Genomic DNA, 25,973 nt, shown 5'->3' with positions numbered 1-25,973 from the left:
GGGTTAGTCAATTTATTTCTAGTCTGGCAGGGCCTCCCAGGGGATGCTAGAGCACTACAGCTCTGTTTTGCTCCTCCTCACACTCCCTAGGGCGCTCTTTTCCCCTCTCACTTTCACCAAATATTTATTGCATTTAGCGACATTATTCTCTTTATATTTATGACAGCTCCTCGTTTGGTGTGAATGTCTCTAGATTTTTACATTTTTCTCTCTTCTTTCTCTGAAGCCTCGTACGGAAATGGAAACTTATTTATAGGTTTCAAAACTTTGCACAGAAGTAACCGGTTCTCTGCTGTTTCACAGTGCTTATGGAAATTCATTGCTAACACACTGGTTGACTTAATGATAAAAATGTCAAAATGTATGTAATCACCTATCTAATTTTTGCCAAAAATACAAAAAAAGGCCTGTGGATTAATATGTCTGTCAAATCTGTCTTCTCGGAGTTTAGCCTAATCTATTGCAAACTGTAAATTTGAATCTTTTTTAATGTTTCCTTAAGATATTAAACAGTTTTCCCCTTCTTGAAAGTTCTGTTACTGGACCCCATGCTTCTAAGTGAAGATGAATAATGGTTGCAAAGAGATAATATGACTCTATGATTGTTATTTATTGCATCTCATCTATTGCATGTTTAGAGTACTTCAGACTTTACGTGATTGCTTTTCCTTTGACATGGTCTCTTCACTGTCAGTAGCTGCTGCCCTTGGACAGCGTTGTCCCTTCGTTGTCCCTCCGTGGTTTTTCTTAGTCTGGAATTGATAGCATCAGCACACGCCTCCCGGTTCAGGCAGCAGTGATCTACCGCAGGCTACATTATTGTGGTAATAGATTGATTGATGTGATTGAAAATTCTTTGCCCCAAACAGTAGGACACAATGGGATCCATGTAAGATAGTTGAAAACATCGATATGTTATTGATTCTCTGTTGTGAGGTGCAGATTTATTTCTATAGCACGAGAGGGAGGTTTTTATCAAGTGTTCTCCACCAGACTGATAAAGGGGGGAATCATTTCTCAGTGCAGAGCTGTCAGCAAGTGTTCCATGAAGTTCTAAACAAAGGCAGTTGTTTCCTCAAACTAAGTGAACTAGTACCGCCCCTGGCGAGCACGTGTCTCAGCATATGGCTGGGGAGCAGTGCGATTCCTACCGCTGTGACCACTGTGTGATGTAACAGTTCAAGGTCACTGGCAGGTCAGCTGTTTGAATATGAGTGAACCAGCTAAAATCACCTGTATGCCCTTTCACAGTTTAACATAAGTTACGAAAATGCTCTCCTAACCTGTGCTTCTTGGGAGGATGGATGGCAGTGTCAGCGAAATGGGGTCCTGTGTAAGCCTGCAGGTCTGTGAGCGTGAGATAGAAATGTAGTCTTCATTTCTGACCTCTGTTTCCTCCCCACCAGGCTGGTCTGCTCTTTAGAAAGCCGATAGCAGGAAACATGCTTAATGATCACAGTTTTCCCTCAATAGGCAGCTTCTCACAACTAAAATTGCCCATGGATTTAGTACATCTTATAGGCCGGGCCATGAATCTTCCTGGGATTCATTTGTTATGAAAGTAGAATACAGGCCTAGCCCTCTGGAAGGGAATCTGCCATGTAAAATCCACACTTCAGAAAGATACAAATTAGACAGTTGACTATTTCTGTTGCTAAAAGATGTATCAAAGTGCTCAAAGGGCTCTGGAATAGTGCCAGAAAACAATAAAAATGACTTGATATACATTTATTTTAGGAGCACAGATCTGGTGTTAGTTGTGATAAATACCTATACTCTTTCTGAACACTTTACAGAAGCTCTTCATCTGTAACAAAAAAAAAAAGAGTCATGTTTAATTATTTGTTAAATATGTATCAAATACTCCTTAGAGCAAACTGAGAAACAATGAACAAACAAGAATAAATTTATACCTTCACAATCCCACTACCGAATAGAATCTCTGTTAACCACGAGTGCGTGTATTGCCGGTGCTATGTGTGCATATATTTGTAACTCTATTCACCCAGACGTGCCCATCCTACAAGCTGCTATTTTCAGTCAAAATGAATGCAGCTTATATCGTGAACTTATATATATATTTTTTAAATGAATATCTTTTCTAAAACACTTTGGTGTTTCCAACTTATGGTTTATGTGACTCCAATTGTTTGCAATTACGTGCATACTCAGAGACCAGAAACTGTATCTGAAATATTTTGGAGGCTTTGCCATTTTAGTGAAGCATTATACATAATCAATTTTGTAATTTATTGGAGCTTGAGTGATATGATCCTCTAAAGAGAAATGCAAAAGATAATGTGACAGTTCTTTCTGGTTTGCTGAAAAGTCTTTAAGGAATCCATGATACGCTACTTATAAGAGGGTTTTAGAGCTTAAACATAGTTTTGTAATCTGTCACAAAACATGTTAGGAAAAGTTGGAGTGTGATAAGGACTCTAAATGAAATTTTGTACTTTAGAGTAGTGAATACCTTCTGTTTGTCCAACATGCCCACTTATCTTTTGGGGACAGCATTTCCTCTGGAAACTGATCATCTGGTCGCAATAACCAAAGAATTCAAGTTGAATTTCGCATAATCTTACTTAACTTTCTCTCCTACGTAGTCGATTGGGTCAACCCGAGTTCTTCTGTGAAGAACTTCTTCTGTGAAGAACTTCTTCTCAGCAGGAGCTGAGGTGGGTTAGGCTCTCTGTGTTGGAGGAAAGCTGGGGATGTGAGGCCTTAAGACTTGTAGGTGGCCATTGGCTTGTCCAGAAAGACAAGGTGATGGAAAATACAGCCAGCCTCCATAAAGCAGAGAGAATCCCAGAGGCATTTTAGCCCCTAATTCCCTCTGTTCCTAAGATCCAGCCACATTCTTGCCTTTCCTGCAGTGTGATTCTTCGGCCTTCCTAAGACTCCATAAACTACCAAATATCCCTTAATGCCTAAACTTTTTGAGTTGGGTCTCTGTCCCTTGCAGTTTAAGAAAACTGACCATTAAAGTAATCTACAGGTAGAAAAATACATATTTTTAATATTTTAAATAGTAGCTTTTATTTTGTATTTCAATTACCATAATGCTTTCATGTGTAACTGGAGAAAATATGGAAATCTTTACCGCAGTCATTTACGTTCCCTTCTGCACCTGACAGCCTACAGGGTCACTAGTTCTGCCGCTTTCCTTTTCTTGCTTCTTTTCACAGTACACGTCATTTTATTGCAGTTTTTCCCATATTTTAAAGTCATATATAAGCCAATTGTAAAACCTTAAGATAGTTCCAAAATATCTAAAGGAAAAAGTAAATACCACCCATAATTACTACTGTTAAAAAAAACACCACTCAACAGTTTTTGTAAATGTCACAGATAAAATATAAATTGTATATATACCATATATAGTTTATATTACATATGCATGAATTATAATATATTGCATGTTATGATTTTTATATAAACAGGAATTTTAATTTATATTTTTCCCTTTTACATAACATGTGTATTGCATTGGTCAATGTCAAAACGTACATTATTATTTTTAATGTGCACAAAGTGTTCTACTCTATGGATGTATCATCATTTTTTTAGTCAGCTACCTACTGACTACCTACCCTGCATATTCCTGTCCTAAGGGAGTCTCCACACTCAGGTCCCCCAGCCCACCCCCTGGTGGCAGACTGCTGTTGCCTGTTACTCAGTGAGAGGTTCGTGATGGGGAGACAGAGGTTCTGGTTTCTTCCAGACCAGCTTTAATTTTGGGCAGGCCCTGAGCATGTGGGCCTCAGGGTTGCAGTTTTCTCAAGGCTGCTGCCCCTCTCCTCCCTAAGGCAGCCGTGCTTCCTCCGCTGTGTAGGTGGCCTTAGGTCAGAGAGCGTTTCCTTGCTCTCTCCCATGGGACTGGTGCCTCGTTGTATCACTGTAGGAGTCTGCGGCAAAGTTGATTCCCTGCCTCATGCCTAGAGGCAGATGGCTTTTGCTTCCGCTAGTTCTTAACAGCAGTGCACTTGGCCTGGGCCTGGAGGCAGAAGGGTTTCCTTCCCTCCCCAGTGGCAGACTGCTTGCTTATCCTTGTTACCTGGCACAAGACTTCCTCTGCCTGCAGGAAGTTTCCTGTTACTCCTTCAGGGACAGACGGCTTTTTGTTTGTACCTCTCTATTGGCTAGGGCATCTTAAAACTTTCTAAGACTTCTGCTTCATATAAGAGGCATGTTCAAGAAGCAAGGAGACAGGGTTTCATGCAGGCAGGTCCCATGTCACCAAGGGTGGTTCTTTCAGGTCCCCTGCCATGACTCACATCTTACTTGTGGGCAGCTAACTTGTGGATGCCCGTGGGAAAGAGCTTACAAGTGAGGGCACACTCTCCTTGTGTCTGGGGCTCCAGAGATTCTAAACCGTCATACTAGCCACACTATTTAAAAGTTTGTTGAAAATATTAGCTGTTTTCTTCTTATCCATTTCTACGGTAGCTGTCTCTTTCTCCCGTACTCTTCCCCAGATGGAATAATTTGTGTGTGATGTCTTTCCACAGAGGGGCTTGTCACTCTTTGGAATTTATTTCACCTGGCTGCCTGCAATGTCCTGTCTCTGATGGGCTCAAGAAAATTTAGGATTTTGTAAATACTGTGATTTTTCTCTCCTTGTTAGGGTAGGATCCATATTCACTTTTAGCTTCTATATCCTAAGTAGAAGCAGAACTCCCTTTTTCCTTTTCAACGTGGTTAAGACCATATCTTTCTTTTTATAACCTCTTTCCTTGAATTCCCAGCATAAGTTTTACAATCTTCATATTCAACTGTTTTACACGCTAGTATCCGTATGACACTTTTGACCACTTGATAATTTTCATAAGCAACTGCCTCATCTGCATGTGTAGTTGTCATTAGTCTGAACCTGTGACAATACTGTTGTTGATGCTATTTATGTTTGGTTAAGGATGTTCAGATTATTCTGCTAGTGATAACCAGGAAGAATGTGGCTGGTGGTTAAAATAGTATCGGGTCTTATTTATTGATTTGTTTCAGGCAGTTATTTCTAACTAGAGGAATTTTCTTACTATCACTTCAATTTTTAGTTTGAACATAATTTTTATATTAGAATTTTGGTTGCAAGCGACAGAAGCCCCACTTAAACAAGTTTACTAATTATTTATTATAAAAATATGGGTGTCTTTTGATAGCGGAAGATAATGCAGTCAGGCTTCAGGTAGAACTGGGAGCAAAGACTAAGCGCCATGAGGACTGTCTGCATTTCTTGATTCTGTTCCCCGCTGACATCTACTGTCGTCTGTGTCTCTGCAGACAGGCCTCTCGGCTTTTCTGGTGCCCATGTCAGGACACATTACCATAGACAGCTCCCATGATCGATCTCCCAATCCTAACGAGAAACTGATCTCTCTGTGTCCCAGATAAATTCCTCAGGAAAACGCTGATGAATCCAGCTTGATCCAGGTGTCCATTCCCGAATCAGCTGCGTGAAAGGCATGGGATCAGAGGGAGGACAGAGACCACTCCCGGCTGGGCCTAAAGCCCCGCGTGGGCAGGCAGTCATGTTATGCGGGGTGAATGGTCTCAGGTAGCCAGTTGGATTGTGAGTGGATGGAGCTTGAGAGGATCAAGAGATAGAAATAAGGATCTAATAAAATTCTCCTAAACTGGCTTGATAATAATGAGGAATCTTGGAAAGCAAATCTGACTCTGGAATGCAAATGTTAATAGGGGCATATGTCCAAGTTTATAAAACATCAGTATGAAAATTGTTGTAACAGTACAGGTATTTACTGTGCCTTGAAAATTTTCATGGTACTGATATGTTTTTCTTAGTTTAAGATAAAGGGTACTTAATAATAAACACAATATTTATTGGTTTATTGGGGCTCAGTTATCATAACATTTTTCTATTTCATAAAAATAAAATTTATTTATTATAAAAATAGTTATTTTTATGCACATTTCCACCTGAATAGATTTATAAGACCAAAAAAAGGCATACTTATTTGATTTGGGGTTCTTACTGGGGTTACTCCTGCATTTGAATCGGGTCTTAACCTTTGAGATTTTATATGTAGATGCAGTTTCATTATAGAAAGGGATTTAGAATCCACTTTAGGGGCCATGCAGCTGAAAAGATTTCAGGTATGATGGCTTCTGGGCATGACAGTTGTACACCTTTCTCTGGCGTTGAACCTCCATAAGCTGAATTATGGAGTACTTACAGGCACACGTTTTTCCTGTCAAGAACTATGGGGCCTGTAAAATGCAGTTATGATTGATAGTAGGGCACACAGAGTTTAAAACCCACATCTTTAAAGTTAGACTGGTTAACCTTGTACAATACCATAACATGGTGCTTTGGAATTAGAAGCACAGAGCAGTAACATCTGCTGCCAAGAGAGCCATATTTATTAACTCAACAAAGCTATAAGGAGGAGGATTTGAAAGGCAGAAAACAGTATTTCATCTTGAGAATCATTTCTGATCTTCATCATCAGAAGTCTCGTAAAACCGCTTTTTTTTTTCCTCTTTTTTAAACTGGACATGCTAATCAATCCTATAAAAACTGAAAGGCTATGAATTTTTCATCACTGCATTGTGGCTTTCAAGATAACCGTAAATATTTATAAATCCCCTCTTCCCAATACATATAAAGGTAGAGGGAAACTAGAAGAATTGAAGACAATAGCATTTTGACTTGTTCTCTTTTCTTTTAATATGAAAGATTTTGCAAAAAATTGTTTCACTGTGTTATCCCAAAGCAGGGGGGTAGAAAAGAGTAAGTGTCTTAAACTATAGATCTCATTTTGGAATAGGTAAACATTTCCAATCTACTGTGGCTAGAAATAAGGAACATGAATGTTTGTGGCTTTGTAGAATTCATAAAAACACCGACTATAGGCAATTTAAATTTAGCCTTGTCTCACCCCAAGCCTTTGAATCAGAGAAAAAGCTGAGAGACAGTAGACTGTTGAGTGAATAAAAGATACCTCATCTGACAAGAAAAGAGAACCAGGGGTGTGTTTTCTTGGGCTTATTGTCAGGGCCTTATTATTTCTCTAGGAACTTATTTTCTTTGTGAGTTGAAAAAATGATTGCCATATCTAGTTTTATAAGGATACAAAGCCATTAACAGAAAAATATGATATTAGCTATCATTTTGTGCCCTTGAAGTGTCTATTGTGACTAACATTTGTTTGCTTATGTTCCAAAAAGTGAAGGAACAAAAATTTCATGCATGATATACTTACTGCCGCTCAAAGATGGGTTTGCTTTTGTTCTAGGATTCATTTTGGAATGAAAGGCTCCCTCGTGATTAATCCAGTTAAGTCTAAAAATAAAAATGGACTTTCTCCTGTTTTTGAAGTACAGCTCACCAAAGATCTGATTTGTTTCTTTGACTCATCAGTAGAAGTCAGGTAAAAGATTGAATTAAAAATTGCTTCAGCTGCAAAACTGCAAAGTTGACTCTGCAGTTGGGTTTGGGATGTCACATGTGAAAATAAATAAATAAACAAACATTTTAAAAGTAGTTTATAACTGATAAAACGTCATTTTAAAAGATTCTTCAAATAACATGTTTTGTTAGGGTCGTCATTGTTTGGCTATGTAACTCTTATAAGCTGGTTAACATAAAGTGTTTATGTTTTTATCAAAGATCATTTTAAATGACACTTTGTGAATTGTAACCAGGCACATGATTAATGTGTTTTCTATTCCTTTCTATAGAAACTCAGCAGAAAGCCAAGAGAGAATAAGAATGATGGAAGAATTAGATGTATGTTCACCTAACTTTAGTTTCTCAAGAGCAGAAAGTGAAGTGAAAAAGCAGAGAGGACGGATGCTATGTGACGTGTTAATGGATCAGAAAGTGTTGCCCGGGGTGGGAAACATCATCAAAAATGAAGCTCTCTTTGACAGTGGTCTTCATCCCGCTGTTAAAGTAGGTTTTAAGTAGTTTTTAAATGATTTCCGTATTTTTAAATACTGTGAAGGGACCAACGTGGAACACTTAAATCGGCATGACAGTAACACATTCTCCCCAGACAGACTTCCGTGGTCTTCGCTCATGTCAGCTTCTCCGTGAGGCCAACCCTGGCCTCTCTTTTTAAAATTGCTGTGTGCATCCCTGCCACCCACTTCTTCCTCCCAGGCTTCCATAACTTGCTTTCTTTTTATTTTTCTCCACACCACTGATCACCTTCAGATGTAGCCTGATCCTTACCTGTTATATATATTGTTTAGGATCTGACTTAGGAGGAAGGTGTCTGTTTGGCTCGTTGATGTATCCAAGTATCTAGAATACAGTGTCTGGCATTTGGAAGGCATTAAAGAAATATTTGTTGAATGTATGAATGAGCTAAGCTCACAACTTTCTTTTACTGTCTGGCATATTAAATTCACACTCTACACACACTCATATATTCCTGTTTGTACCTATTCATGACATTAGAAGATGCTGTTTTGGTGCAATGGTAAGAATGGAAGTCAGGTAGCAGAGAATAAGGAATAAGTGATTGGTGAGGAAATGGAAACACAACTTAGAGTAATTGTTAAAATAGCTTAGATTGGAGCAAAGGGAAAATATTAGACTGCTGGATGGAGAAGTTGGGACAAGAACTGGATTTTTAGGGGTTTTTTTTCTTGTTCTTCAACTGGAGTGACATGAACTTATTTATATGTTGGGGAAAAAAACACAAACTGGTCGAGAGGGAGAGGTTAAAATTGAAAAAAAAAAAAAGGGACGGTGATTAATAGGACCAAGTTGTAAGAAGGTCAGAGCAGTTAGAACTCAAACCCAGGTAGAAGGATACATATATTTTAGTTTCCAGGGAAGAAAGCTACATTAGGGCTTTTATCCAGACCCAAATAGTCTCTATTAACTAAACCATCTTTTACGTGATTCCAAAGGTACCTATTTATTTTGTGTAACTGCTTCCCAGAGAGTTTTTATAAAATTCAAATCAGTAGGAAATAAGTTTTCGAAGAAACCAGTTAATAATTGTTGTAGATTTGGTTCTGTTTTTTGACGCTTGGAGCAAGCTAGTCAAATTTCTGTAATATGGGAATAATGAAACAGAATTTTAACACGAATGAGCTTATGAGCTTTTTAAAATCATCTAGAACTCTATGGAAAATGTTTTTGAAAAAAGTACCCAGAGTGTTGTTGACCAGAACACTGTTATTATCTTTGATAAACTGACAATTTACTTTTTTTTTAAATTAATTACTTAATTAATTTATTTTTGGCTGTGTTGGGTCTTCGTTTCTGTGCGAGGGCTTTCTCTAGTTGCGGCGAGCGGGGGCCACTCTTCATCGCGGTGCGCTGCCTCTCACTATTGCGGCCTCTCTTGTTGCAGAGCACAGGCTCCAGACGCGCAGGCTCAGTAGTTGTGGCTCACGGGCCCAGTTGCTCCGCGGCATGTGGGATCTTCCCAGACCAGGGCTCGAACCCGTGTCCCCTGCATTGGCAGGCGGATTCTCAACCACTGCACCACCAGGGAAGCCCAACAATTTACTTTTTATCAGTACGTCCAGTCGGCCGTTCATCTAGTAAAGATCGTTTGGCCGTAATGCGTGAGGGGGTTAAAAATTAATATTTCTGAAGCTTAGCTAGTAGCCCCCTAAAAGCACACGGGCAATGATTGAAAAAGTATAGGCTAGCCTTTTTTTTAAATTTTATTTATTTATTTATTTATTTATTTATGGCTGTGTTGGGTCTTCGTTTCTGTGCGAGGGCTTTCTCTAGTTGCGGCAAGTGGGGACCACTCTTCATCGCGGTGCGCGGGCCTGTCACTGTCGCGGCCTCTCTTGCTGCAGAGCACAGGCTCCAGACGCGCAGGCTCAGCAATTGTGGCTCACAGGCCCAGTCGCTCCGCGGCATGTGGGATCTTCCCAGACCAGGGCTCGAACCCGTGTCTCCTGCATTGGCAGGCAGACTCTCAACCACTGCACCATCAGGGAAGCCCTAGCCTTTTAAGATGTGACTGAACGTAGTACATAAGATGTGGTAAGAAATAAATGAATTTGAGAAGTACATATGTTTTAAACTTTAAATAAATGAAAAAATAGATAATACTTTTAGAAGGATTATGTTGATTAGATGGTTTTAGATTTTATAGGCACTGATAAATTTGTTTCTGTTGTATAAAGATATACATATGTATTCATATACACACAACAAAAGTGAGTCTTTAGAATTTCTTCTGGAATTACTATTGAAACTACATGTGCCAAATGATAATGAATTCTGCAAAGGGTGACCCTGAGGTTTATGCTAGGCTGTGTCACAAAAAAATTCTTCAGTAAGGTTTGTTTCTGAGTTCTTCCATGTGTTAACAAGTACTTTAATATTAAAGCATGTCTATAAATTCATATCTTTTTAAAGCTTGATAGTGACCTTGGTGATCATCTGCTCCTGTACCTGTTTGTCCCTTCTTTCTGGTCTTTTTTTTTCCCTTTCCTTTTTGTCCTGCAAGACTTTTCAAGGTGGCTGATAGGCAATGCTGGGACTTTGAAGATGTCCAGTACAGAATAGATATTCAAGAAATATTTGAATTTAGAATTAAAGTTTATAAGACTGGTATTTTTCCTTTTTTGAATTTTTCTAAAATTGAGATATAGTTAATTGGCAATGTTGTGTTAGTTTCAACTGTACAGCAGAGTGATTCAGTTATACACATATATGTATTCTTTTTCAGAATCTTTTCCATTATAGGTTATTAAAAGATACTGAGGGGACTTCCGTGGCGGTCCAGTGGTTAAGACTTCGCCTTCCAATGCAGGGGGTGCGGGTTCGATCCCTGGTTGGGGAGCTAAGATCCCACATGCCTCGTGGCCAAAAAACCAAAACATCAAACAGAAGCAATATTGTAAAAAATTCAATGAAGACTATAAAAATGGTCCACATCAAAAAAAATAAATCTTAAAAAAAAAAAAAGATACTGAGTATAGTTCCCCATGCTATACAGTAGGTCCTTGTTGTTTATCTATTTTCTATATAGTCATGTGTATCCATTAATCCCAAAGTCCTAATTTATCTCCCACCCCACCCCTGGCTGGCCCCTTTGGTAACCATAAGTTTGTTTTCTGTGTCTGTGGGTGTAGTTCTGTTTTGTAAATAAGTTCGAGAATGGTATTTTTTATCTGTAGTACCATCACTTAAAAATATACACTGTTAATAACACTGAATAGATACATGAGTTTTAGAAGAGATGCATATATTTCAAATCTATTTGAAGTTCTCTTAGGTAGAACTGGCAAGTGGTATTGTTTTTCTACAATAATGAACAAATTACGAAACTCTCCTGAGTTGTTTTTCTATTTTAAGGTTTGTCAGTTAACACATGAACAGATACATCACCTTGTGAAAATGATACGTGATTTCAGCCTTCTTTTTTACAGGGTAAGAGCAAAAAATTTTCAACTATATAAAATGTCAGTTATTTCCCTTTGATTGCACCAGCAATGTCAAGGCTGTGTGTAGCCATCTAGTGGTAAGAGCATAGAGGTGCAATAGGGGAGAGTGACATGTTATGGGCATAATTAACACCTTGAAATTTTAGGTCACAGGTCGGTCCAAACTTGTCTAACTCTAATTATATTAAATTATGTTTACACTTAGTTGGGGGACAGCTATGTTAGCATTTTACTTAGACTCTTGTTCTAATTTTGGATATATAAAAGTAACATATAGGTAGCCTAGAGAGAGATTCATTACTTCGGGATAAATATAGACTTCAGTTCAATCAGATTTTGCCACTTACCATCAGTGTGGTTAATATTATTTAGGTAACTTAATTTAGATTTAGTTTCTTTATCTGTAAAATGGGATAATAATACTTCTCTATCTACCACAGAGACTGTTTTGAGAATAAGTCCTCACTAAACTGTAAATTTTGAATGTTGTATATATATACACATATATATGCATATATAGAGTTAAGTAAACACATTTTGTCTTTAAACAAAGTATCATAAATTTGTCTTTTTCTCTACAGTCCATTTCCTGTATTCAAAATGTTTGTTTTTACTACTGTTAGAAAGTCAGGTATTGTAGGCTTCTTCATTAATTGGCCTAAAGTGTTAATGAGCCTCTTGCTTTACATACCTGTCCTGAGTATCGATGGCTATTTTAATATTACATATGCTCACTTATTCTTCTAGGGAAAGATGATTACAGATACCTACCAATTTTCTGCTCAGATTAAGATGGGTATTTCAATACTTTGCTTAAATTAATATGAGTTGTTCCTGTAATTTTCAGCTTGTAATATGATCCACCATATTTCTGGGCTTTTATATTTTCACACTGCTGATGTAAATCCCTAACGTTCTCTTTGTAGGAGCTTTAACTGTATGTGAGTAGAATAAAACTGACAGAGAATATCAGTGTCTTTTGAAATAGAACTTATGCCAAAACAGAACATGTTCGCTGCTAAGATGGCATTTAAATTTTTCTTTTTCAGTGAATCTGTAAGATTAAAAACAAAAAACTGTCCCTTTTCAGGTCAACAAAAAAGATGATCTTGTTAAGTGTTTCTCCCTAGGAGTAAATTTTTTGACTGTTGAAACAAAGTGAGCAGCTTCAGTGTTCTAAAAGTAATCAGATTTAAAGCTAATCTAGTCTTTTTCATATAACCACATAATTATGTTTAATTATAAAAACCTTACAAGCATGAAAGACATTTTAAATTATAGAACTTTTATATCCCATTTAGATAGGAGGGTAAAGCCATGCAAAGAACAATTTTAAATACTAATAAGTCATAAAATAATGACTTAATTATTTCACACAAATCTTATTTGACAAATGTTGCTGAATCTTGTCAATACCTTTTTCTCAGATGAAAGAAAAGATTATGAGGACATATGTATAAACATATGTACATTTTTAACAAATTATTTTTAGAAATGACTTTTAAGAATGTATCTTTCAATACTATTTTGTAGATAACATTGTAATGTTTGTTTGTTTGTTTGTTTTTAGTGCCACAAAGCAGGATCTGCTGTCTCTAACCACTATAAGGTTTACAAGCGTCCTAATTGTGGTCAGTGCTGCTGCAAAATAACTGTGTGTCGCTTAGGGGAGAATAAGAGAATGACATATTTCTGTCCTCACTGTCAGAAGGAAAATCCTCAACATGCTGACATATGGTGAGAAGTCTAATTTAAAGTGTACTGTTTGCCCTAATTCTCTAACAGAAATGCTATTAATAAGAGAACATAGTTGAATAGCTATCAGGCTATTAAGAACAGAACATAACTCACAAGTATTTGAACCCTTGGAAGGAAATAGTAAATAATATCATCCAAAAACCAGAATGAGCTGAAGATGATTTATGAGCCTCTTCTGAATTCAGTAGAAAATCTCTAACTTTGATGTTAATATCCAGGCTTTGACTTTCATCTCATTTGTAAAGTGATTACCAGGAGATGTAGTTTTGTCAGTAATTGGAAAAATGCAAGTATTTTCAAAAGTTCTTGCTTTTGAAATAATATTATAAAACATTAGCAAGCTCTCTTTACAGAATTGCAGTCTTCTTGGTGAAACAGCCGACTACTTACTAAGCACTTGTGTGGTGATTCAGCCAGTGGCTGAGTAAGGCTGTTCCCATTCTGCATTCCAGAGCTGGGCAAGTAACCACAGGATGGGCTCAGGGCCCTACTGGACCCGCTGTGGGATGAACTTGAACTAAAACCCCATTGATCACCTGACCTCCACAAGCCCCTGCTCTGACTGGAGGAGCACAGTGGCGCTCCTGGGTCTCCTGGAATTAGTGTCAGTGCAGAACCAGTGTCCAGTAGGCCTCAATGCTTTGACGCTTTCCTTTTCCGCAGTGTACACTTACCCCGGTAAGAGGCCATAGGTCCCTTTGGGGATGGCTGGCTGAAATATTAACAATATAAAGGAGCTGAACTATATGTGATTACAAGCCAAAATAACCAGTACAGACATGAAGCACATAAAGTGCTACAAAAGTTTGGGGGATGTTAGAAGTTTATAGGTATACAAAAGGTTTGGAAAATCTCATAGAAAAAGTGTAATTTGAAGTTTATTTTAAAGAGATAGGGGGACGGGGTCAAGATGGCGTACTACGAGGATGCGGAATTTGCGGCCCCGCACAACTAGGGCACCTACCAGGCACCGGTGGGAGACCACAGACACCTAAGGGGATGGGAGGAACCTCCAGTGACTGGTTGTTTCAATTATACTTTTATTTCTCTTAATGTATTTTTTATCATTCTAATTTTATTTTGTTTTTTATTCTTTGATATTGTACTGCTCCTTTTTTTCTTTTTTTTTTTTTTTTTTAACCACACCACGAAGCTTGCAAGATGTTGGTTCTCAGGCCAGAGGTCGGGACCAAGCTCCTGTGGTGGAAGCTCCGAGTCCAAACCACTGGACTAACAGAGAACCTCAGACCCCAGGGAATATTAATCAGAGTAAGGCCTCCCGGAGGTCCTCATCTCAGCACCAAGACCTGGATCTATCCAACTGCCTGCAAACTCCAGTGCTGGACGTCTCAGGCCAAACAACCAGTAAGACAGGAATACAGCACCACCTATCAAAAAGAGGAAACAAACAAAAAAAAAAGATGAAACCACGGAAAAATATGTTACAGGTGAAGGAGCAAGGTAAAAACCTACAAGACCAAATAAATGAAGATGAAATAGGCAACCTAACTGAAAAAGAGTTCAGAGTATTGATAGTAAAGATGATCCGAAATCTGGGAGACAGAATAGATAAAATGCAAGAAACACTTACCAAGGATCTAGAAGAACTAAAGAGCAAACAAACAGAGATGAACAACACAATTACTGAAATTAAAAATATTCTAGAAGGAGCCAGTAGCAGAATAACTGAGGCAGAAGAACAGATAAGTGAGCTGGAAGATAAAACGGTGGAAATAACTGCCAGAGAGCAGAAAAGAAAAAACAATGAAAAGAATTGAGGACAGTCTCAAGAGACCTCTGGGACAACATTAAACGAACCAACATTCGAATTATAGCGGTCCCAGAAGAATAAGAGAAAAAAAGGGGGGGTTGAGAAAATATTTGAAGAGATTATAGTCAAAAACTTCCCTAACATGGGAAAGGAAATAGTCAATCAAGTCCAGGAAACACAGAGAGTACCATACAGGATAAACCCAAAGAGAAACACACTGAGACACATATTAATGAAACTATCAAAAATTAAATACGAAGAAAAAAATATTGAAAGCAAAAAGGGAAAAGCAGCAAATAACATACAAACTATTAGAGCTAATCAATGGATTTGGTAGAGTAGTGGGATACAAAATTAATGCACAGAAATCTCTTGCATTCCTATACACTAATGATGAAAAATCTGAAAGAGAAATTAAGGAAACACTCCCATTTACCACTGCAACAGAAAGAATAAAATACCTAGGAATAAACCTACCTAAGGAGACAAAAGACCTGTATGCAGAAATCTACAAGACACTGATGAAAGTAATTAAAGATGATACAAACAGATGGAGAGATATACCATGTTCTTGGATTGGAAGAATCAGCACTGTGAAAATGACTATACTACCCAAAGCAATCTACAGATTCAATGCAATCCCTATCAAATTACCAATGGCATTTTTCACAGAACTAGAACAAAAAATTTCACAATTTGCATGGAAACACAAAAGACCCCGAATAGCCAAAGCAATCTTGAGAACGAAAAATGGAGCTGGAGGAATCAGGCTCCCGGACTTCAGACTATACTACACAGCTACAGTAATCAAGACAGTATGGTACTGGCACAAAAACAGAAATATAGATCAATGGAACATTATAGAAAGCCCAGAGATAAACCCATGCACATATCGTCACCTTATGTTTGATAAAGGAGGCAAGAGTATACAAAGGAGAAAAGAAAGCCTCTTCAATAAGTGATGCTGGGAAAATTGGACAGCTACATGTAAAAGAATGAAATTAGAACACCTCCTAACACCATACACAAAAATAAACTCAAAATGGATTAAAGACCTAAATGTAAGGCCAGACCCTATAAAATTCTCAGAGGAAAACATAGGCAGAACACTCTATGACATACATCACAGCAAGACCCTTTTTGACCCACCTCCTAGAGAAATGGAAATAAAAACAAAAATAAACAAATGGGACCTAATGAAACTTAAAAGCTTTCGCACAGCAAAGGAAACCATAAACAAGATGAAAAGACAACCCTCAGAATGGGAGAAAATATGTGCAAACGAAGCAACTGACAAAGGATTAATCTCCAAAATTTACAAGCAGCTCATGCAGCTCAATATCAAAAAACAAACAACCCAATCCAAAATGGGCAGAAGACCTAAATAGACATTTCTCCAAAGAAGATATACAGATTGCCAACAAACACATGAAAGTATGCTCAACATCACTGATCATTAGAGAAATGCAAATCAAAACTACAATGAGGTATCACCTCACACCAGTCAGAATGGCCATCATCAAAAAATCTACAAACCATAAATTCTGGAGAGGGTGTGGAGAAAAGGGAACCCTCTTGCACTGTTGGTGGGAATGTAAATTGATACAGCCACTATGGAGAACAGTATGGAGGTTCCTTAACTAAAAATAGAACTACCATATGTCCCAGCAATCCTGCTACTGGGCATATACCCTGAGAAAATCATAATCAAAAAGAGTCATGTGCCACAATGTTCATTTCAGCTCTATTTACACTAGCCAGGACATGGAAGTAACCCAAGTGTCCATTGACAGATGAATGGATAAAGAAGATGTGGCACGTATATACAATGGCATAGTACTTGGCCATAAAAAGAAACGAAATTGAGTTATTTGTAGTGAGGTGGATGGACCTAAAGTCTGTCATACAGAGTGAAGTAAGTCAGAAAGAGAAAAACAAATACCATATGCTAACACATATATATGGAATCTTAAAAAAAAAAAAAAAAAAAGCATGGTTCTGATGAACTTAGGGGCAGGACAGGAATAAAGATGCAGATGTAGAGAATGGACTTGAGGACACGGGGACAGGGAAGGGTAAGCTGGGATGAAGTGAGAGAGTAACACTGACATATACACAGTACCAAATGTAAAATAGATAGCTAGTGGGAAGCAGCTGCATAGCACAGGGAGATCAGCTGGGTGCTTTGTGACCACCTAGAGGGGTGGGATAGGGAGGGTGGGAGGGAGACGCAAGAGGGAGGGGATGTGGGGATATATGTATGCGTATAGCTGGTTCACTTTGTTATACAGCAGAAACTAACAAGTTTGTAAAGCAATTATACTGCAATAAAGATGTTTAAAAAAAAAAGAATTTTGGCTAAATAAATGAGCAAACAGACATTATTTACTTGGAAAGAAGGAGCATTGCCGCAAACCTTGAATCATTGATGATAACAGTGGCGGAGCCAAACGAAGTCTCCAAGTTTGTTAAATAGCAAAAGCTAGTTTTGCAGGTAGGATGGGATCAACTAGAAGGAATCAGTAGTAGTTCTGGAGATGGCTAATGTCTTACCTGAATCAGTAGATTAAGGACTTTTTAATTGATTATAGCATAATTAGGATGGGAAATGAAGAAACAGACGTGAAACTTGTGTAATGGGCGAGAGATGGTTTCCAGTCCTGAGGTCAAGACACTGGAAATGGAGGAAAAAATAGGTACTTTAAGAAAATTTTAATGCCAGCAAGTATTGTGAGAGGTTTGCTATGGAGGATAAAGCAAAAAGTTCCAGGCCCAAAAACAGAAATTTTCACTTTATAGATGTGGGAAAGATGGGTAGAATGGAAGAGATAAATTAAGTTTTGTATGTGTGGACTAGATAGTCCACATAGGGTGGGAAGGGGGTGGGAGATGATGGCTTGAGTGTTACTACCTGTGTTCTTAGTTGAAGTATTAAAGCAGGATCAGTTCACTGAAAAAGTGTATAGAAAAGAACAAAGGAGGAGGGAGTTGCCATCTTGTCTGTGGAGAGCTCAGGGCCCTGGGATGGAGATGATGTGGTCCAGATCCCCATTATGTCTTCATAAATATATTTGCAGCTATCTTTTTTTTTTTCTCCTTGTTTCTGTGTTTCATTTTCTTCATCACCTTTCATTATCGATTACTTTTCTCTAAGCCACACCATATCCCCTTTTTCTAAGCTTCCTCATCCCATTTTACTATCATAGAGATCTGAAATATGTTTAAATAATATGTTATATTACACAGATTTGTGGGATTCTTATTTTTAATGTTATAGGTGTACATTTATTTGATCAAAAGTGTATAACACTGGATCTGGAAGATAGAGTACATTCAATATATATTTGTCTACTGAATAAGTGATTAATGTTCCATATGTATTTGTTTCCTGTGAATTGATAGCTTTTGAATTTTTAAAAAATTCTTCCAGATTATCAAGTAAACATGTTATTTATCATATAAATAAGATCATTGTCAATTCCAAAGGTTTTTTGAAACTAGGATTCAAAACCTCAAGGGTTCCCTGCAAGAGACTTAGGAGTTACTATGAGTTAGGGAGGCCGTGCTGTACTGGAAATATCCTGGGCCCTGCATTCCCTCCTCCCTCCTGACCTAGTTCTGTTCTCTATATTGGCATCCAGCTCAAGACACATTGCAAAATCAGTGTATACAAAATAAAACACTTGAAAACCAGTGATATTTGCCCCACTCTTAGAGATTTCTGTAATGAAGTATATTCAATTCATTTTCTGGATGAGCATTTGAGCACTTTTTATATTGACTAAATTTTTTCACTTTAAAGTCATTTCAAATTAAATTGAAATATGAGAAGCCCAGTAGTAATGATCTAAATTCTTGTGTTCCTTCAGTCACTAAAATTTACTTCACCCCTTCCCGAAGTCCTCCCCAGATTTTCCAGTTTTCATTGATCACACCACACTTTGAATACCTATATACCAGTTATTGTTGGCTCTCCTTTATATACTAGCGTAATTTACATGTGTGAGTATTGTTTCCTTAAGGGGAAACTGCCTTTTTCTTTGTTTTTTACTAGAGTCTATAATTTTCTGTTTCACTTTTTCATTTCTGTACTATTTACTTTCTTTCTTAGGGTCTACTGTATGCCAGGTACTGGGAAAACAAAGAGAAAACAGAATACAGTCACTCGAAGTGCTCAGGGTCTAATGTGGGGAGTAAATAGATCATTAGAACCCCTTGATGGAAATGCTGCAAAAGGGCACATTTGTGCTAATGGCAATGGAGCTATAGTATGGATGAGGAAACCCTGAAATCCACCTGGGAAGAACAAAGAAACCTCTCTGGGGAGGTGAAGTTTGAGCTTAGCGTGGGAAGAAATAGGAACTCATCAAAGACAAGAGGCAGGAAAGGGATTTCCTGGAAGAGAACACAGCCCCTGACAAGGTGCCCGGGGAAACGCCCTGTGCATTCGGGGAGCTGCCGGAGAGGGGGATGTTTTGCTCCTGTACGAAGACGTATTTACGTCCCTAGAAACCGTCTAGTTTGGAAACGTGTTGAGGGTTGGTTGCCAGTTAATGAGAATTTAGTGTTGTCTGCAAACCAGTCCTTAAGGCCGACCTGACCTGGCAGAGAGTTTTCAGGGGGATGGAGCAATTACAGGGCATTTGGGAGACGTGAAGAAAATCTGTGATGGGTTAATCTTGACAGGATAGCCCTGTTTGGGGAAGAGAGTTTGATTACATAGTTGTCATGTTTAAAACCATAATTTACAAAGGATTCTTTTGACTACAACGAAAGATACCCAGTGCAAATTATCTTAAATTAAAATGGGGATTTATGGGTCATGGAGCCAAAATAAATATTGGGGTAATTTCATAGCATCAATGGAAAAACTATGAAAACCCACGTCTCAGGGACTGGAATGCCTGAAGGTGACCTTGCCTGGGCTGTCCACAGATGGAACAAGTGGAAAGAATACAGGCAGGTCTAAGCTGCTTCCCGCTTAACCCTCTCATTTCAAGTCTCATGGTAGCAGATTCTCTCTGGTTTCAGCAGGAGAAACACATTCTGGGGGGCTTCCAGGAAGTACTGTGGCTCCCCGACTAAGGGATCGGAGTAGACTGTGGCAATTGATTCAGTTGAAGTAGAATTTGGACAGATTGCTGGGCTTTACCCCCAGAGTGTGCGATTCACCGGTCTGGGGCGAGGCCTGAGCTGTATGACTAACAAGTTCCCACGTGGTGCTGGCGCTGTGAGCCCAGGGACCTTTCTCTGAGAGCCACCAGCCTTTGGGTCTCCCTCAGCTGTCTCTGACTCGCGCCTCTACCGGGCTGTTCGTGGGTCGGTGGCGGGTGGCGCCTGTGCCGAAGTGGGCTTGCAGCCCAGGTCATAACGTCCCCTAAGTGAGGAATGGAGCAGCACCTCTCGTCCTGGAAGTTTAAGACGGTCCACCTGCTCCCTGACGTCACCAGGGCCCACTGCCCCTGGGCACTGAGCAGGTGTGCGCTGGTGCTGGCAGCACGAGGGCCTTGCCCGGAAAGAACCCCAGCACTGGCACCAGCGGCAGTGTCCTCGACGTCCGTGCAGCCGGAGGGGCTGCTCCCGCTCTGCACGCTCCCTCTCCGATCCGCAGAGGACAGCGCAGCGAGCCGTGGAGGCTTCGTGAGCTTCTAGGAGATCTGCCTCTGCAGCAGAGCCTGCAGGATTGGCTGGTGGACCAGGTGTGAGGGTAAGAAGTGTTAAGGACGGTTCACAGGCTTCTGGCCTGATCAACTGAGTGATGGTGATGCCATTTACTGAGATGTGACAAACTAGCGGAGTCGCGGATGGGGGCAGGGGGTCCTGACTTATTTGTACCAGTTTCCCGTGGCTGCCATAACACATTACCACTAACCTGATAGCTTAAAGCAACAGAAGTTTATTCTCTCACGGTTCTGGATGCCAGAAGCTCAGCATCCGTTTCACTGGGCCGAAGTCAAGGTGTGGGCAGGTCTGTGCTCCCCCGGAGGCTCTAGGGGAGAATCCATTTCTTGCCTCTTCAAGCTTCCGGTGGCTGCCAGGGTTCTTCATTTGTGGCTACACGACTCCTCACATCTCTGCGTGTGCGGTCACATTGCCTTCTCCCCTTCTGTGTGTATCATATCTCCCTCTGCCTCTCTCTCATAAGGACACTTGTGTTTGGATTAAGAGATCACCCTGATAACCCAGAATCATCTCCCCATGTCAAGATCCTTAATGACATCCGCAAAGATCCTCTTTATAAAGTAACATTTACAGGTTCCTGGTTTTGTGACCTGCTGTCTTTAGGAGGCCATCGTTCAGCCTGCTACAGACAGGTTAAGGTTGAAATTCCTGTGAAACGTCCAACTGGAGATTGGAAAGAATTTATTAGTAGGCGATTAAGAAATGGAGCAGTAAGGAGAGAATGCTTCCAAAGCTTCTTTATGTAACAACAAATATCCCCTCATGGTTAATGAAATTTATAGGATAGAAGATGAAAGTGGTTAAAAGTTGGAGCACATTGAAAATCTGAAGGTTATTTAAATGGTGTTTACTTAATTATGAGTCCATGTATGATGCTGCCTCTCAGAGTAAGTTATTAGAGGGCAGGGATTAGGTCAAGTAAATTCTATAGAAGGTCTGCTGTTCCATAGGAATAAGAAAGATTTTTTAAAATTTATTTTATCTAAGTATAGTTGATTTACAGGGATAAGAAATATTGAATGGCATTAAAAGTCAAGGTAAGTAAAGATAAAAAAACCATAATGAGATGTGTCTTACTTTCAGATTTTCTTATGCTATTTATGATTTTTCCAGACAAGTCTGAATTTTAAACCTGTTATAATTATGCATAGGAGCAAAATGTTACAGAAGACAAGGCTACCTTTGAAAGTCAAAGAACTCATGTTCTGAAACGTATGGTACAAAGCCTTTCCTGAAAGAGCTTTTTTCCAGTATTAATGTTTGGAATCATGAAAGGAATCCATGACACTGCATTGGCTGCTGAGGCACGTGATGTGCTCTGTAGGCCCAGAGCCATGTGCTGAAGAGCAGGACTGTATCAGAGCTTTAGAAAGGCGTTTCCTGTAAGAGTAAAGAGTCAATTAGGAATTCCGTCGTTATAGATTATAGATCAGGTGATTTAGTGCCCAGTAGATACTGAGGAATTCCAGAGGCACACGAAGTAAGTGTGAAACTTTTCTCATCTTACGTTCAGTGCTCTCATTTCTACATGACTTTTTTCCTCCCTAATTTGAATAAAGATATTTTAGTTTTGCTTTGGGAAGAGTCCCACTTACTTAAAAAACTAGTTGAGAAATGCTCCCTAGTGGTTATGTCAAATATTTTTAGTTAGTTTAAAAAACACACGCACACAACTCTTTGACTCTAAAACTTTTGTTATTTCTGTCTTTAAAAGCAATCAGCAGGGCCCAAGTAAAAACATTTTATTCCCAGAGAGATAGAACTTCTAAGCAATGGTAAACATGTAGCATTTGGGTATTAATGGTTCTGTAATTGTTTCTAAGATACCCAGAATGTATAAGAACAAGACAATAATGAAAGTGTTAATGATTAACTTTAGAAGTTCTCTTATAGCAGGCTGCCAGCTAGAAATACTACAGTCAGTTGGCCATCTAGCAGAGGGGGTCATCTTACGGACTCGGTGGCCCGGAAGTCTGAAGAGCAGTGGACATGTGAGGTCTGTACGCTAATAAATCAGCCGTCTTCTAGAGCATGTGATGCTTGCCTGACTTCAAGGCCTGCGGGTAAGACTGAATTTTGATTCCGAGTTCCTTCCATTTCAAAGAGGGTTAATTATACAAAGTCAGGTACATATCTTGTTCCATCTTGATATTTCATAATGAAGTAAAATGCTCTCTTTCTGGAAGGTTTAAAGGAATTGCCAGCCTTTGCATGTAAACCGTGCTGACATTCTGTTGAGCACTTTTTTTTTAACGGGGGGAAAACACGCTTGTGCTAAAAGAGTATGTGCCATTGTATCTCAAAAAACTGAGATGATCACATCTGTTCTCTACTGTTTCTAATGAATTATTCAATAAAGCTTTGTTTTATGCAGATTTCAGCAACTTTTGAGTTTGTTATTCAGTCCAAGTGTTTCAAAAATTGAAAGGGAGGATTTCTGTAAGAATATCTTTGCAGGTGGAAGAGAAAAATGCTGAAATTTTTCTCTTCTTTATCCCTCCTACCCCTTGTTATTAAAATCTTTACCCAGACAATTGTACTGATTTCATTGAAATCCTTCAGAATAACTCTTTATAGCTCACAATTTCATGCGTTCAGAGGATGTAGAACCTCAGAGGAAACCTGTGATTAAGAACCATCTCATTGATGCAGCTTCTATTGTGTTCTCAAAGTGTTCTTTCTTTCTTCAATTAGAGAGGAGAAAGTTCATTCTTGACTTCTGGACCCCCCATTGTGTGAGCTGTCATATTGTGTTTTGTTCGCTGGGCCAGAAATGCAGGCATCACCCCTTATACAGCTTTGCTGGTAGCAGAAGGGACTGTGTCTCCTATTTCTGTCCCTCCCTCTGCAGTATCATTCAACAGAGAGCCCTCAGAAAACCCCAGTCTTAGGTTTCCACATTTATTCTGACATTCTGAAATGCCTTTACACATCTTAATTATTTTCTTGTTATTTTTTTCTGAGTATGAAAGGCAGATAACTGCAATTTAGAATAAATTACAGATTCCAAAATCCTAGGATGCTTTTTTGAAACATATTTAATAAATGTAAATCTTTGTAATTCATCTTTACTTAATTTTAATAGGCCTTTCACTTGGTCTTGTCATTCACAGAAGCATTCCTGATAATCTAGATATAGGCTCTAACTGCTGATCTAAAGCTTTGTGGGGTGTCACCCCTTATTTACACTGCTTTAATATTTGGCCTAATAGCAACAAAATTGATAGCTCAGTAACCTTTAAATGCTTAAACATAACATAAAGCACAACAAGTAGAAATCTTTATTAAACCCACCTCTGAGTCCCTGGAAATTTTGCACTTCATATGGTACTTTATTTCCTAATCTGAAGGTGGTTAATTCTGAATTGCTCAAGCTAACTTTGTATTATTAGTTCTATACATGAGGTCACTGTAATAAATGAACTAAATGTTTTAATCAAATGAAAAGATGTTTCAAACAGTCAATGTATTTATAGGAATAATGCAGAATTACTGGTCTCTCCTTCCAGATTCGGTACCCAAGAATGAAGAAAATCCTATTGCCTTTAACAGTTTAGTGAAATACCCTTGTAATAGCTTTGGAAAGCCAAGGACGGAAGTGAAGATCAACAGGAAAACTGCATTTGGAACTGTAACCCTTGTTATGACGGATTTCAGCAATAAATCCAGTGCTTTGGAAAGAGAAGAAAGCCAAAACCAGATACTAGATGGGGAATTTCTAAACCATCCTACTAACGTTTGTTTTAGTGATACAGTGCACCCCTCCAAGGAGAGAACAAACTATAGAACTCAACTATCTAACAAAGTAAACATATCATCTGTGGTCTGCTCTCCGTCTAAATTATTTAGTCCAGCATATAAAAAATTTAAAACAACCCACTACTCATCACGGGATCTCAAAAGTGGCAACCCTGGATTTTCTAACAGGTATGATGCTTCTAACCTTGCTCTTTAAGGTATTTGCTTAAGTTTTAAGAATGCAGAAAGATCATCCATTGCTGAGGAAGCTGAATTGATCTTGGAAATGTCAGTCAAACCCTGAAAGACTATTACAGTAATTTGCATCCCTTGCCTCCTCTAGCTTATAATATTAGAGAAGGGAAGGGAATGAAAAACAGAATTTCCTCCATCTGTAGAAAGTTTTGTTTTGCTTTTCTCTGACTGTAACCATATACATGCTTAATACAGAATGTTTGGAAAATATTGGAAAGTATAAAGAATAATGATTAAATCCCCCATAATCTTACCGGTTAGCAGTCTCCACTGTTAGCAGTTTTGTTTAAGCTTTTTCTTCCAATGAAAGATAGTTCTTCTAGAAGGGAAACTATCATTCATAACATTTAGTAAATGTCTTCTGTTCTAAAGAGAGGGATCTGAGATATTTTTAGTGACATTTCTGCTAAAGAAAGTGACTGTATTTCAAACAGCCAGGGGGCAGGGAGGGTGGTCTTTGTTTCAACCAAAAAGGCTCAAAGAGCGTGAGTACTACTTTTGGACCTGAAATTAAAAAGTTGGAATTCCAATTAATGAATGCTACCAGATCAGATATGTTTTATGAGACTACCAGCTACACATTCAGTAGAAGGACCCCCCCCCCCACCGCCAGTTGCTGTCACCAGAGATAGAGAAATTTTCATAAACAATGTCATCCTTGTTCCTTAATGATTATTGGCAGATCCTGGAACTATTCTTCCCCAACCTTGTTTAATTTCCTTATCTGGGGCTCCTATCACACCTGATATTATGCCTCCGTCAGGGAGACAGATCTCTCCACAATTTTCTTTTCCTTCAGAAAGCAGACACTGTATATCCAGCATCTTTAAATGAAAGGAAGACTATTTTAAATGGAGTGAAGGTGAGTTTTCTTCCCCTGTGCCTTTTCTTGCCAACGGGGGATGAGAAGAGGAAGAGTTGCTGTGGATGGGATCTAAAATAATCTCAGGAGGGATTCTGACTTCCAACTTCTCATCTGATGAGCTATGTCTTTGCTGATGGAAAGATTCTTTGGGCAGTGAGATCAAGGACCACCATTGCACAAACCTAGACCGACCTCTGGGAATCCTTTAATAACAGAATTCTGAGACGGTTTTTGGTCAATAGATGCTTTAATCTCGAGTTTCCTGTACTGACTCTAATTTTACCATCAGTTAATCTTGATCATTTATCCTTGGCTGATTTTTGTTGTTGTTGTTGTTCATAATCATTTATAATAACTGGTTTGACTTTTGTCCATAATACTCACAAAATATAGACATTTGAGTTAAGCTATGGAGGGCAAACTTTTAACTGACTTGATCAGTACACCACCTTTTCACTGAACACTAATTAATGTGTCATGATGAAAGTTCATGAAGAAGCTAGTTAAGAGTGT

General features: G+C 38.8%; 1 protein-coding gene across 1 annotated transcript in view; it reads left to right on the top strand.

Annotated features, from left to right (window-relative positions):
• The window catches only part of NEIL3 (nei like DNA glycosylase 3), a 41,503-nt gene that overhangs the window by 9,535 nt on the left and 5,995 nt on the right, over positions 1 to 25,973 (top strand). Inside the window, exons 3-8 of the mRNA XM_036838472.1 lie at positions 7,257 to 7,391; positions 7,702 to 7,915; positions 11,303 to 11,377; positions 12,962 to 13,128; positions 22,496 to 22,665; positions 24,112 to 24,529. Of these exons, the coding sequence (XP_036694367.1) occupies positions 7,257 to 7,391; positions 7,702 to 7,915; positions 11,303 to 11,377; positions 12,962 to 13,128; positions 22,496 to 22,665; positions 24,112 to 24,529 (1,179 nt within the window). The remainder of the gene's footprint in view (positions 1 to 7,256; positions 7,392 to 7,701; positions 7,916 to 11,302; positions 11,378 to 12,961; positions 13,129 to 22,495; positions 22,666 to 24,111; positions 24,530 to 25,973) is intronic.

Source organism: Balaenoptera musculus, chromosome 21 (assembly GCF_009873245.2).
Source record: "Balaenoptera musculus isolate JJ_BM4_2016_0621 chromosome 21, mBalMus1.pri.v3, whole genome shotgun sequence".
In the NCBI taxonomy this organism is placed as follows: Eukaryota; Metazoa; Chordata; class Mammalia; order Artiodactyla; family Balaenopteridae; genus Balaenoptera; species Balaenoptera musculus.
The sequence above is the reverse complement of the archived record's forward strand: the minus strand, read 5'-3'. Positions and strand labels throughout refer to the sequence as shown.